Here is a 14,846-nt window from a genome sequence, read left to right as displayed (position 1 = left end):
TATTCTTTTTTCGTAAAATAAAAGTGTCTCATTTTAATTTTGAAAAGAAGTAAAAATTTAAGATATATTTATTAATTTAAAAAAAATAATTTTCTTAATTTTGATGAATTAGTTATTTTAATAAAAAATACGAAGAGTAAGATTACCGTAAAATTTCTCTATTTAATTTCCGAGTAAGATAGGTAAATGGATCAGTTGACTTCTTCTGCCACATAGTTGTTCATGAGCTCCAACTACCAAATGTCAACAGAGTGCCCCTGTACTCTGCCACGTAAGCATCCATGCATGTCTACGTGTAACCTCAACCTCAACCCACGTTCTCTTTTCCTCCATCATCATCATGACTTTATAATAGACACACAACAAGTCATGGAGGAGAGACACCAGACTCTGAATAATGTCGTCCACCGACAAGTCACCGGAGCCAACGCCGGCGAGGGGTTCGGAGCCAACTCCGGGGAAGCCGATGGGGTTTGGACAGCACGTGATCGACAAGAGTGCGATGATGGTGCAGTCATTGGAACCCATAAAGCAGATGAGTCAGCACGTGTGCTCCTTCGCCATCTACAGCCATGACATGTCTCGCCAGATAGAGACCCATCATTACTGCTCTCGACTCCATGAGAATTTTATCCAATGCGCCGTCTATGATTCTGATCAACCCCACGCTCGTCTCCTTGGTCTTTCTTTCTTCTTCTTTGTTTCAACTTTCACAAAACTCAATGTGTTTTTTTTTTTTTTTTTGGTTATTTTAATTTTTGGTTTTGGGGTGTGTGGTAGGTGTGGAGTACATCATTCCTCATGATTTGTTTGAAACTATGCCTCCGGAGGAGCAGAAACTTTGGCATTCTCATGCTTATGAGGTTCTTTCTTTGCTTTGCTTGCATGCATGTGTTTTTCTCGTGAAATATAGAAAGATATCTTGAAGGCTGATTTGTATATGGTGCAGATCAAATCAGGTCTCTGGGTGAATCCTAGAGTTCCTGAGATTATTGGGACGCCAGAGCTCGAAAATCTTGCCAAAACTTACGGAAAATTCTGGTGTACGTGGCAGGTTGACAGAGGTATTTTTATGATATGTATAGAAATATTGTTTTGTTTTGGGTCTTTTAATTTATTTATTTAAGGGAAAGTTGGAAGTATTTGAATTGTGTCTCATTCATTCAATTAAAGTTTTCTGAAGCTAAACCCGTGTCCCAAAAGATGTATTTAACATTTGTTTTGCATGTAGTACAAGCAGCAGTTTTAATTAACACGGGAACGTGTTTGTGAAAAATGGAAATGCAGGGGATAGGCTTCCAATGGGTGCACCTGCACTGATGATGTCTCCACAAGCAGTGAGTCCTGGGTTGGTGAGGCCAGAGTTGGTGGTTGAGAGGGATGCAAAGTACAATATTTCCTCAGAGAGTCTGAAAAGCTCAAGGTTGGAGATTTCGGAGCCAGAGATGATCAACCCCATGGCAGATTATTGGAAACAGCACGGCAAAGGGTTTGTCATTGACTTTGAGGAAACTGAGATGAAGTTGAGGGCACCTTTTCCTTGAATACTATGTAGCTGTTTGTTTCATTCTGAGTCAATAAATCAGAATTCCATAAGTATGTGGAATGTTTGGCCGTGTGTGGCTTTGCATATGTTAATGGGTTATATGGAAGTCTTTGAATTTTGTAACTACTGACATAATGTTTTTCATCTGTATTAAGACTTCAATAAGTAAAGTAAGGCGAGATCTGTTCGGGTACAATGAAATTTATTTTGTTTATTTTGATTCCCAATAGGGCGCCTGATGACCAAGTAGTCAATTTCATTCCTTAACATGATCGATGGAAATCTCATATTAATCTAGAGCCTAGGGCCGTCTTCGGATGTAATCTTTTCGATTTGAATTTCGTTCGATACATCTTTGATAAATTAAATCCTTGTATTAGTGTCTTCTCATTGTGTTTGGTCTTCTCATGATAAACTTTGGCTATCAAGGTAAATTGACACAAATATGTGATGTATACAGTTCACCAATCAACCCTTTTAACCATGAAGTCTCATTCACTATATATTTTAATTAATGCAACATATTGTACTTGTGTTGTAGACAAAATTACCAAGTCTCATTCACTATATATTTTAACTAATGCAACATAGTCTACTTGTGTTGTAGACAAAATTACGTAAAGAACACATCTTTTTCCTTTTTTTTCTTTTTTAAATATTTAAATGCAGTTGTTGTTCCTCAAAAAACTCGAGTTGAATATAAAATTATCAAATTTCTTATACTACAGACACAAACTTTATGTCAAGTCATAAAGTGATTTTCTCAATAGATAGACCTTGAATTTTTCATTTACAAACTCCTCAAGGTTTCAGGAAAACTACGTTTTTATCCATCAATTCCATTTCTTCATTTATATAACTTGCAACCAATTTTTTTTCCCATATCCGTAGCTTCTTTAAAACTATTTTTACTTACGTTATAAATATAATATATATTAATATATTGTTAAAAAATAACTTATATAATATATATTGATATATTGTTAAAAAATATAACTATAAGTTATAGTTACACACAATACATATTATTAAATCTTATTTAAAATTAATATTAAAATTATGTATAATTATATTTCAAATAAATTTATACTTATATATTGAATCTATATTGTTAAATATCCAATAATAATTAACCAATAAAAATAACAAATATTTTAAAAAATTAAAATAATATATAATTATAATTTGTGTTATTCAAAATGATGACTAGTAAAGTGTTTATAGGTGTCTTTTTAAGTTTGACATCAAATTTTAGGACTTAATCTTGGACAAGTTATGGAAACTACCATATTTTCCTTATGAAGCGGTGAAATGCATAAAGATTGAAAGAACACCAATTACGAAAAGACTCTATTGAGTTGACACTTACTACACTAAGCTAGGAGAGTGAATTAGTTTAGATGCTCCAATAATCCTAGCAATAGATGATGAATACTGGGCGTTGCGCGTATATCATTGTGCAATGATGTACCTAATGCATTAATTAATATCTCGCATTATAACTTTCTAAATTTCAATTTCAAATTTTTCTCTTTATGAATAAGATTTTATTTTTGTAAATCAAACTAATATAAATTATATTTAATTACATTATGGAATGTAAGATAATTTTTTTTAGAAATAATATTAGCATTTTATTGGATTTCAATTTTTTTTTTTAGTTTCAAAAATAATTATATATGGAGAGAGAGATATATTATGAAACAGTTTAATATAATATAAATATATGTAAATTATTATTATTATTATTATTATATTATAATACAGTTTATAAAATAGATAATATGATATAAATAATATATATATAGTTGTAAATATATAATATAATATAATGTAATATTGAATTATTAATTATGAAGTGAAGCTGTGTAGAAGAGATAACATCTTTATCTAAAACAGGAAGTTGACATAAAAGGAGGGCTGTAATTATTAAAGGAATCTATTGAAATCGGATTAGTCAGCTATAATGTAATTAAACTCATAGGAATTTCTGTTAAATTGGAACTAGTGTAATAAAAAAAAAAAATTCAAGCATTTTGTGACTATAAATAGGAGTCACCCTCTCACGCAATGAGAGGAAAGAAAACTTGTAAGTTCACAAATTTCATCAAGAGAGAGTCTATTACAAAGTTTTACACAAGTATATTTGTTATTTTGTGACAAGTTAATAATCTATTTCATCACACTTCTCTTATTGTTAAAATTTTTAAGATAAAAGGAGGAAACATTTATTTTAAAAGATAAATATAATTATAGTTGTTTGGTAGGATATCCTTAAATCCATCTTTTTTTTCTTCTATTAGATAATGTTAATATATTAATTATTTAACTGTTTTTACTTCTTTTAACATCTTATAAGTGTTGTTATGTATTCTTTAATTTCATTTAACACGTTAAATCTTGTTTACAAATGCTTTATTTTAAAATTTTGTTTCTAATTATATAAATGGATAACAAGTTTATTTAAATGATTGTTATAAATAATACTATAATATAATAATCGCATATATTATATTTTCGTTACTTATTTATAGTGATAAAAATTTATTTATTTATTTATTTCGGTAACCTACATAGTATTATATTATATATATATATATATATATATATATATATTAATAATATATGTATAGTTTAAAGCTAATAATAATAATAATAATAGTTAATATAGTAAAAAATACTATTTTTAATTTTATTATTTTTAAGTTATTATAATTGATATGATATATATGTGTAGTAAAAATTTGAGTTTACACATACTTGGAGGTTTAATCTTGGAGATTAAATGATATATACATTTGATTAAGGTGAGATATTTTTGTGTTATTAAAATCATGATAAACTCATTTATCCTGATTAGTCACTACAAATCAATAATCACTACAAGAAAAATGTAAATTTTCGACGGATTTATATTTCTGTCAGAAATTTTTCGTCGGAAATTTCCGACAGAAATATAAATCCGTCAGAAATTTCTGACAGAAACTTTCTGACGGAAAATTTCGTCAGAAATTTCCAACGGAAATATAAATCCGTCGGAAATTTCTGTCAGAAAATTTCCGACAGAATATTTCGTCGGTCGAAAATTTCTAACGGATTTATTCTGTCGGAAATTTTCGACGGAATTTTCCATCGGAAATCTTATTTTTATTTTTTATTTTTAATTTCTTTTATTAATTTCTTATTTTTAATTTATTATTTTTAATTTCTTATATATATTTGTAGTATTAAAAATTTTATATATCTTTTAAAGGTATAAATATATATTATAATTATTTATTACAAGTTTTTTATATCTACAATTAGTATTAAAGATGAAAATAAATTAGGTTATACTATATTTTATTATAATTTACTTGGTTTGAACCTAACTTTCTTTAAAAATATATATTTTAAGTATGACTTATTTATCTATCATAGACAATTTTTAAATGTTTGGGTAGAACTACAATTATAAAGACTTATTTTATAATAATTTAACTATTAAAATTATAAAAATCTATATGTTAAATTTATAAAAATAAAGTTTAATTTATTTATGATATAAATATGTTTTTAATATCTAATATATATTTTTAGATGATAATTTATTTTAAAATATATCTTATAATAACAATTCTAAATAGAATATAAATCTTATGATTTTTCTTATTTTGATTTTTTTAATCAATGTATACAATTTTACTATTTTGATTTTTTCAATCAACGTATACAATAAATAAAAAACACAAAAGATAAACATGCATGCTACAAATTTTATTTTATCAAAAAATTATTTGTTTTAATATATTACATTATATATGTGAATATTAAGACATATATATATATATACATATATATATTATAATTAAACTTTTTTTAAAAATTAATTCATTATTAAGAATTTTTTTTTATCACATGAGAATTAATTTCCTTCAAAAATTTGACAGATATCAAATAAATAAACATTTTTTCTGAATCTATATATTTATTTTATTAGAATATAATTTTTATTTTTTAAAATATATTATTTTTTAGATAAAAAATTATGTATATGTCAAATAGTAGTGAGGGCAAGTGCCTCACTATTCCAAACGTGCAGCTGTCGTTGTGACACCCTCTACCCCGTTATTAATATACAACAAATGTAACAATAAAATATTTCTTATCTTCTTTTTGGGTAAATAAAATCTTTCATAGTTGACAAATATTTCAAATATAACAAGGTAGAAGATTCACATTCGTAACTCATAAATCATAACTCCAGTGTAAAAATTATAAAAGAAAAGAAGTTAAGATTTTCAATACAATTTAGTGTAAAACAAGAAATCATATATATACAAATAATAATAAAGGAAATATAAATTAACTCCAGTAAAGGTGGCAGTGCCTCCTGGTTAGGAATTAATTTATACTCCCAAATCATATAATAAAAATATAACAAAAATGTACATCTTGGTCTTTTATCAAGAACGTTCAAATTACAATTCTTAACATATATTTTCCTTGAATTATATATGTTATCTACGTTATTTCTTCGTTAGAAATTACAAAAGAAGAGAAACTAAAGTTATAAAAACAATAACATATTAAACTAAAATAACTATGCCCCGATGTCACATCCTATCAGAGCATGCCCAATTGAAGCCTTTAAGCCTCATCACCAACATCCTCATGATGCTGATCACCTGCAACATAATTTAAACATATACAAAAACAACAAGGGAGTGAGAAACATCTCACTCAGTTTCAGGTGCAGAAATAAAGGCTAGATAGCACTCACACACACAACAAATATAAGTCACTTATAAATAATACACATACATCATCAATATCACATATATATTCATTTATCATGCAATGATGTCATGATCTTGACTTATAAATGCATGCATGTGGCGCCATAAGGAAGTTTCACATATCATCACTGGTGACCTTAAGGCACACCTGGTTACATCACTGGTGACCCAAAGGTACACCTGGTTACATCACTGGTGACCCTAAGGTACACCTGGTTACAAGTTACATCACTGGTGACCCTAAGATACACCTTGTTAGCATGTTACATCACTGGTATGCGGCCTCAGCGGCACACCTGGAATAATATATGCATATGATGCATGTCATACCATCATAATCTCATTGACTCAATATTTAACTTTTTACATGATTTCATTTAGTACATCATGTCCTCATTTGTCATAGTCTCATAATCATAGTTTGTCTCAATAGTCAATTCTTAGGTCTCATGTCATTTGTCCATATTTCACATGGTCATGTCATCAATACTCCTCTTAAGGTCCGCATAGGTATTCACAGAGATCCAGAGAGCATTCTTATTCATATTAAAACTCATTTATTATTAACATTAATTTCATATTCATTTATTACTTTCAACAAAGAACAAGGTAGAGTAAATAGAAAATCAGACAGAACAACGGCACTTTCAACAAAAACAAAGTAGAATAAATAGAAAATCGGACAGAACAACGGCACCTTCAACAAAAAGCAAAGTAGAGTAAATAGAAATTTAGACAGAACAACGGCACCTCCAACAAAAAAGCAAAGTAGAGTAAATAGAAATTAAACAGAATAACGACAAAGGATTGGGGCCAATCCGACAAACAACTATCCAACAATTATCCCTACACCCCTGAGCGAGGTTCTCACTCCCCCCCTTACCTGGATAAGCGGAGCTGAACTTAGGCAGAGCCTCCTCCTCTGGATTCCCTCTTCCTTTCTCTCTCTCTTTCTTTCTCTTTCTTTCTCTCTCTCTCTCTCTCTCTTCTCTTTCTCTCTCTAAAATTTCACTTTCTTCCTCTGTATAAAAAATTTCACCCCCCTGCCCCTATTTATAGGCAATCTGACGCACCCGGAACGGCCCGTACTGATTTCGGAACGGCCCGTTCCGGATCCTTCAAATCTGGGCAAAATTTGTAACTGGAACGGCCTGTTCCAAAATCGAAACGGCCCGTTCCCAAAAAACCAGAACGGCCCGTTCTGAAACCAGAACGGCCCGTTCTCAATCTCAGAAGAACGGCCCGTTCTCCTTCCGGAACGGCCCGTTCTCCATACCAGAACGGCCCGTTCCAGGCCCGTTCTGGGACTACAAAAACCTCACATTTTCAACATTTGGAACGGCCCGTTCCACTTTTGGAACGGCCCGTTCCAGAACCCAAAATACCCCTATAACTTTATTAAAATTACGAAAATGCCATTAAAATAATAATAAAAATTTGGGTGTTACAATTCTCCCCTCCTTTTAGAAATTTCGTCCCCGAAATTTACCTGAAAACAGAAATGGATGAGCTTCTCGCATCTTGCTTTCTAATTCCCATGTAGTACTTTCTTCAATATTTCCTCCCCAAACGACCTTAACCAAAGGGATTTCCTTTCCTCTTAGTTGTTTCACTCTCTTGTCATCAATCCTTAGAGGAACCGTTTCATAAGTAAGATTATCCTTCAACTGAATGTTGTCAGACTCAATGATATGGGAAGGATCATGGACATACTTTCTGAGTTGGGAAACATGAAAGACACTATGGAGATTTGAAAGAGATGGAGGCAAAGCAATTTGATAGGCCACTTCACCGATTCTTTTAAGAATTTGATAAGGACCAATGAAACGTGGAGTAAGCTTACGGGATTTCAGTGCTCTGCCTACTCCTGTCCAAGGAGTGACTTTAAGGAATACATGATCACCTTCTTTAAACTTAAGGTCTTTTCTCCTCTTGTCATTATAACTCTTTTGCCTACTCTGGGTTGCTCTCATCTTCTCTTGGATCATCTTAACCTGTTCAGTAGTTTGTTGAACTATCTCAGGTCCTAACATGACATTCTCTCCAGGTTCTACCCAACATAAAGGTGTTCTACATCTCCTACCATACAGAGCCTCATATGGTGCCATCCCAATACTAGAATGGTAGCTATTATTGTAGGTAAATTCTATCAAAGGTAGGAAACTATCCCAACTACCCCCATGTTCTAAGATGCAAGCCCTCAACAAGTCTTCCAAAGATTGTATGGTTCTCTCAGTTTGGCCATCTGTTTGGGGATGGTAAGCTGAACTCAATCTAAGCTTAGTGCCTAAAGCCTTATGCAAACTCTCCCAAAATCTAGAGGTGAACCTAGGATCTCTATCAGACACAATACTAGTAGGAACTCCATGCAACCTCACGATCTCACTGATGTACAACTTGGTTAACCTCTCCAAAGAGTACCTAATATTAATGGGAATAAAATGGGCAGACTTAGTCAATCTATCCACAATGACCCATACAGCATCCAAGTTCTTCACAGTCTTAGGTAACCCAACTACAAAATCCATAGAGATGCTATCCCACTTCCACACAGGCACATCTAAAGGTTGCATCAAACCTGAAGGTTTTTGGTGTTCTACCTTAGCTTTCTGACATACTAAGCAAGCATACACAAATTCCTCCACTTCCCTCTTCATCTTAGGCCACCAAAACATCTTCTTAAGGTCTTGGTACATCTTAGTGGCTCCTGGATGGATACTAAGGATACTCTTATGACCTTCTTCCAGGATTGCTCTCTTAAGTTCTGGCACACTAGGAATGCACAACCTATCCTTAAATCTTAAAACTCCATCCACTCCAATTCTAAACTCACTTTTCACAGCTTGATTCAACTTCTCTACCCGACTCAATAAGAAAGGATCCATCTTCTGACCTTCTCTAATCTCATCTATCAAGCTATTAGTCACTCTTAAAGCTCCCAACTTAATACTCTTAGAGGTCAACTCACACCCTAAGCTCATATCCCTAAACTCCTCAATCATTTGCATTTCCCTAATCATCAAGGAAGACATTCTCAAAGATTTTCTACTCAAAGCATCAGCTACAACATTAGCCTTGCCAGGGTGATAATTTAATTGAAAGTCATAATCCTTAAGAAACTCTAACCATCTCCTCTGCCTCATATTCAATTCCTTTTGGTCAAACAAGTACTTAAGGCTTTTATGGTCACTAAAAACCTCAAATCTAGACCCAAACAAGTAATGTCTCCACAACTTGAGCACAAAAACTATTGCAGCTAACTCAAGGTCATGGGTAGGATAGTTTTGCTCATGAATTTTAAGTTGTCTTGAAGCATAGGCTACTACCTTACCCTCCTGCATAAGTACTCCTCCTAAACCCAATTTAGAAGCATCACAAAATACCTCAAAAGTCTTACTAGGATCAGGTAATACTAACACAGGAGCACTAGTTAATCTCCTCTTAAGTTCTTGAAAACTTTCCTCACACTTAGAATCCCACACAAAAGGTTGGTCTTTCTTCGTCAGCTTAGTCAAAGGAAGAGCTAGCCTAGAGAAATTCTCTATGAACCTTCTGTAATAACCAGCTAGTCCTAGGAAACTCCTAATCTCAAATACTGAATTAGGTGTTCTCCACTCTAACACAGCTTCTACCTTAGCAGAATCTACAGCTATTCCACCCTTGGATATCACATGTCCTAGAAAGTTCACACTATCCAACCAAAATTCACATTTTGACAATTTTGCATACAACTGCCTCTCCTTAAGGGTTTGAAGAACGATCCTAAGGTGCTCAACATGCTCCTCCCTAGTCTTGGAATACACTAGGATATCATCTATGAAGACCACTACAAATCTATCCAAGTAAGGGTGAAAGATCCTATTCATGTAGTCCATAAAAACACCAGGTGCATTAGTCACACCAAAAGGCATAACTAAATACTCATAGTGCCCATAGCGGGTTCTAAAGGCAGTCTTAGGAACATCCTCAGCTCTCACTCTAATCTGATGGTATCCTGACCTTAAATCTATCTTACTGAACACACAAGCTCCAACTAGTTGATCCATAAGGTCATCTATCCTAGGCAAAGGATACTTATTCTTAATGGTCACTTTATTCAGTTGCCTATAGTCTACGCACAACCTCATGCTCCCATCTTTCTTCTTAACCAACAAAACAGGCGCTCCCCAAGGCGAGACACTAGGCCTAATGAATTGTTTTCCTTGTAATTCCTCTATTTGTTTCTTAAGCTCAACTAACTCTGTAGGGGACATCCTATAGGGTGCTATAGATATAAGTGGGGTACCTGGTACTAAGTCTATGCTAAACTCAATCTCTCTCTCAGGTGGTAAACTAGACACATCCTTAGGAAATACTTCTGGAAATTCTCTCTTTTAAACAAGTTTTAATGTCAGCAGCACTAAGAAATTCCGTACTCTTACATTCACCAAAGGAAATAGATTTCCCAAAGCAGTTTAAAAGGACATGGTGAGAAGATAACCAATCCATACCAAGAATTACATCTAATTGACTAAGAGGCAAACAAATTAAGTCAACTAGAAACTGCTTATCAGAAACTGTCAAAGGACATTTCAAACACACTAGGGATGTAGTCACAGGACCATTAGTAGGGGTTTCAACAACTAGATCAAAATCTAACAAAGACACAGGCAAATTCAATTTTTGGACACAAGAGACAGAAATAAAGGAATGAGTTGCACCAGAATCAAATAGTACAACAAAAGGAGTCTCAGCTATGAAACAAGTACCTTGTATCAAATTTTCTGACCGAGAAGCTTCAGCACCACTAAGAGCAAATACTCTCCCCACAGTCTTTGGACGCTCAGTTTGCGAACCCGATCCCATAACACGTGTTCTTTGTGATTCAGGACATTGGGTACTGATGTGACCTTTACCATTGCAGTTGAAGCAGGTAACTTCCCTGTCACGACACTCAGACTGATTATGACCAACAAGTCCACACTTCCAGCATCTTACTGAAGGAGTGGACACAGACCCTCCAACACTTCCAGTAGCACTAACAGTGGATCCTCTAGTAAGCAACTTGCTTTTATTAGCAGCAGCTTTACTCCCTTGAAATCTATTAGAAGCGGAGTAAGGCTTGCTCCTACCCGAAGTACTAGAACTCACAGCACGGATAGGACCTCCAACTCCTTTATAAAAAGCAGCACGAGCACGGTTGTCATGATCATAAATGCTGCACTTGTTGACCAGAGTGGGAAAGTGATATATCTCCTGATAGTTAATTGCAGTTTTTACTTCCGGACGCAGACCATTTACAAATTTTATGCATTTAGCTCTTTCACCACCCTCACCATGGTAGTGTGTGCAATAACGAACCAAAGCATCAAATTTGACAGCATACACAGCCACTGTGTCGTTCCCTTGATTCAGCTCAAGGAATTCCATTTCTTTCCGACTTCTCACATCATCCGGGAAATACTTCTCAAGAAAGACCTTCTTGAAGTTGTCCCAATTCAAGTGCACCCCTCCATCAATCATCCTCCGAAGTGCTCCTTCCCACCAAAAGTGAGCATCAGCAGTCAACATGAATGTGGCCAACTTCACCTTCTGAGCGATGGGACAATCCATAACATTGAAAATTTTTTCTATTTCTGTTAGCCAATTCATAGCAGCATCTGGGTCATATCCTCCTTTAAAGGTAGGTGGGTGATTTCGTTGAAATTGCTCCAACCAGTTAGGAGTAACTTCAGTCCTATTGTTATTATTCATAGCTTGTGCTAATGCTTGAAGAGCATCGGCAATCGCACGATCATTTCTACCAGCCATAGTCTAAGAAAATAATACAATCAATAAACATAATCAATCATCATACTAGCATACCAACAAGTTTAACAATCAGTTTAGTCCATCATTCATGTACCAAATAAACATAATAAATCAAGTAAGCATAGTAAACTCATAACTCACGGTCGATTAGATCGACCTGCTCTGATACCACTAAATGTGACACCCTCTACCCCGTTATTAATATACAACAAATGTAACAATAAAATATTTCTTATCTTCTTTTTGGGTAAATAAAATCTTTCATAGTTGACAAATATTTCAAATATAACAAGGTAGAAGATTCACATTCGTAACTCATAAATCATAACTCCAGTGTAAAAATTATAAAAGAAAAGAAGTTAAGATTTTCAATACAATTTAGTGTAAAACAAGAAATCATATATATACAAATAATAATAAAGGAAATATAAATTAACTCCAGTAAAGGTGGCAGTGCCTCCTGGTTAGGAATTAATTTATACTCCCAAATCATATAATAAAAATATAACAAAAATGTACATCTTGGTCTTTTATCAAGAACGTTCAAATTACAATTCTTAACATATATTTTCCTTGAATTATATATGTTATCTACGTTATTTCTTCGTTAGAAATTACAAAAGAAGAGAAACTAAAGTTATAAAAACAATAACATATTAAACTAAAATAACTATGCCCCGATGTCACATCCTATCAGAGCATGCCCAATTGAAGCCTTTAAGCCTCATCACCAACATCCTCATGATGCTGATCACCTGCAACATAATTTAAACATATACAAAAACAACAAGGGAGTGAGAAACATCTCACTCAGTTTCAGGTGCAGAAATAAAGGCTAGATAGCACTCACACACACAACAAATATAAGTCACTTATAAATAATACACATACATCATCAATATCACATATATATTCATTTATCATGCAATGATGTCATGATCTTGACTTATAAATGCATGCATGTGGCGCCATAAGGAAGTTTCACATATCATCACTGGTGACCTTAAGGCACACCTGGTTACATCACTGGTGACCCAAAGGTACACCTGGTTACATCACTGGTGACCCTAAGGTACACCTGGTTACAAGTTACATCACTGGTGACCCTAAGATACACCTTGTTAGCATGTTACATCACTGGTATGCGGCCTCAGCGGCACACCTGGAATAATATATGCATATGATGCATGTCATACCATCATAATCTCATTGACTCAATATTTAACTTTTTACATGATTTCATTTAGTACATCATGTCCTCATTTGTCATAGTCTCATAATCATAGTTTGTCTCAATAGTCAATTCTTAGGTCTCATGTCATTTGTCCATATTTCACATGGTCATGTCATCAATACTCCTCTTAAGGTCCGCATAGGTATTCACAGAGATCCAGAGAGCATTCTTATTCATATTAAAACTCATTTATTATTAACATTAATTTCATATTCATTTATTACTTTCAACAAAGAACAAGGTAGAGTAAATAGAAAATCAGACAGAACAACGGCACTTTCAACAAAAACAAAGTAGAATAAATAGAAAATCGGACAGAACAACGGCACCTTCAACAAAAAGCAAAGTAGAGTAAATAGAAATTTAGACAGAACAACGGCACCTCCAACAAAAAAGCAAAGTAGAGTAAATAGAAATTAAACAGAATAACGACAAAGGATTGGGGCCAATCCGACAAACAACTATCCAACAATTATCCCTACACCCCTGAGCGAGGTTCTCACTCCCCCCCTTACCTGGATAAGCGGAGCTGAACTTAGGCAGAGCCTCCTCCTCTGGATTCCCTCTTCCTTTCTCTCTCTCTTTCTTTCTCTTTCTTTCTCTCTCTCTCTCTCTCTCTTCTCTTTCTCTCTCTAAAATTTCACTTTCTTCCTCTGTATAAAAAATTTCACCCCCCTGCCCCTATTTATAGGCAATCTGACGCACCCGGAACGGCCCGTACTGATTTCGGAACGGCCCGTTCCGGATCCTTCAAATCTGGGCAAAATTTGTAACTGGAACGGCCCGTTCCAAAATCGAAACGGCCCGTTCCCAAAAAACCAGAACGGCCCGTTCTGAAACCAGAACGGCCCGTTCTCAATCTCAGAAGAACGGCCCGTTCTCCTTCCGGAACGGCCCGTTCTCCATACCAGAACGGCCCGTTCCAGGCCCGTTCTGGGACTACAAAAACCTCACATTTTCAACATTTGGAACGGCCCGTTCCACTCTTGGAACGGCCCGTTCCAGAACCCAAAATACCCCTATAACTTTATTAAAATTACGAAAATGCCATTAAAATAATAATAAAAATTTGGGTGTTACAGTCGTTGTATATATATGTATGTGTATATATATATATAATATAGGGGATTATAATTATACTAGTGTAACTTTTACTAAGTATTATGCCGCTCTATAACTTTATATTAAATATGAATTTTGTAAATCCAACCGTTAAATTGAAAGTTCATATCACTTTATACGTGTATATCAAATTTTGTTAAAATTGAACAGCAACTGGAAGATAATCCAAGTGTTCATATTTTAGTGTATTTTAAATGAATATATTACATCAATTTTTTTTTATAAAAATGAAGTATCAAATCATCTTGGATTAATATAAAGTTTTGTATATATAATCTATAAGAGATATGAACTTTCAATCTAACAGTTGGATTTACTAAATTCACATTTAATACAAAGTTATTGAGCGGTGTAATACATTGTAAAAGTCGCATTT

At 33.7% G+C, this 14,846-nt stretch overlaps 2 protein-coding genes across 2 annotated transcripts; one reads left to right on the top strand and one right to left on the bottom strand.

Moving 5' to 3' along the window:
• Window positions 1-366: 366 nt before the first annotated feature.
• On the top strand, window positions 367-1,764 carry LOC109787860 (oil body-associated protein 2C). The gene is made up of 4 exons (XM_020346439.3): window positions 367-680; window positions 781-863; window positions 950-1,064; window positions 1,288-1,764. Exons 1-4 carry the CDS (start codon window positions 398-400, stop codon window positions 1,542-1,544), a joined length of 738 nt encoding a protein of 245 aa, XP_020202028.1. The 5' UTR covers window positions 367-397; the 3' UTR covers window positions 1,545-1,764.
• Window positions 1,765-5,861: 4,097 nt separating this feature from the next.
• Window positions 5,862-14,237, bottom strand: LOC145952841 (uncharacterized). The gene is made up of 2 exons (XM_083065885.1): window positions 11,073-14,237; window positions 5,862-6,213 (listed from the first exon to the last, which is right to left on the bottom strand). Exons 1-2 carry the CDS (start codon window positions 12,112-12,114, stop codon window positions 6,176-6,178), a joined length of 1,080 nt encoding a protein of 359 aa, XP_082922011.1. The 5' UTR covers window positions 12,115-14,237; the 3' UTR covers window positions 5,862-6,175.
• Between the last annotated feature and the right edge of the window lie 609 nt (window positions 14,238-14,846).

This window comes from Cajanus cajan, chromosome 1 (assembly GCF_000230855.2).
Source record: "Cajanus cajan strain Asha chromosome 1, NIPB_CcT2T_4, whole genome shotgun sequence".
Taxonomy (NCBI): Eukaryota; Viridiplantae; Streptophyta; class Magnoliopsida; order Fabales; family Fabaceae; genus Cajanus; species Cajanus cajan.
This window is presented reverse-complemented; position numbering and strand designations above follow the sequence as displayed.

Excerpts from the sequence above, each read along its gene's own strand:
- LOC109787860 (XM_020346439.3), top strand. The coding sequence starts at position 398 with ATGTCGTCCACCGACAAGTCACCGGAGCCAACGCCGGCGAGGGGTTCG. Across the intron at positions 681-780 it reads ACCCCACGCTCGTCTCCTTG|GTGTGGAGTACATCATTCCT; the intron begins GTCTTTCTTTCT and ends GGTGTGTGGTAG. Across the intron at positions 1,065-1,287 it reads TACGTGGCAGGTTGACAGAG|GGGATAGGCTTCCAATGGGT; the intron begins GTATTTTTATGA and ends ATGGAAATGCAG.
- LOC145952841 (XM_083065885.1), bottom strand. The coding sequence starts at position 12,114 with ATGGCTGGTAGAAATGATCGTGCGATTGCCGATGCTCTTCAAGCATTA. Across the intron at positions 6,214-11,072 it reads GTCAGAAAATTTGATACAAG|GTGATCAGCATCATGAGGAT; the intron begins GTACTTGTTTCA and ends ATTATGTTGCAG.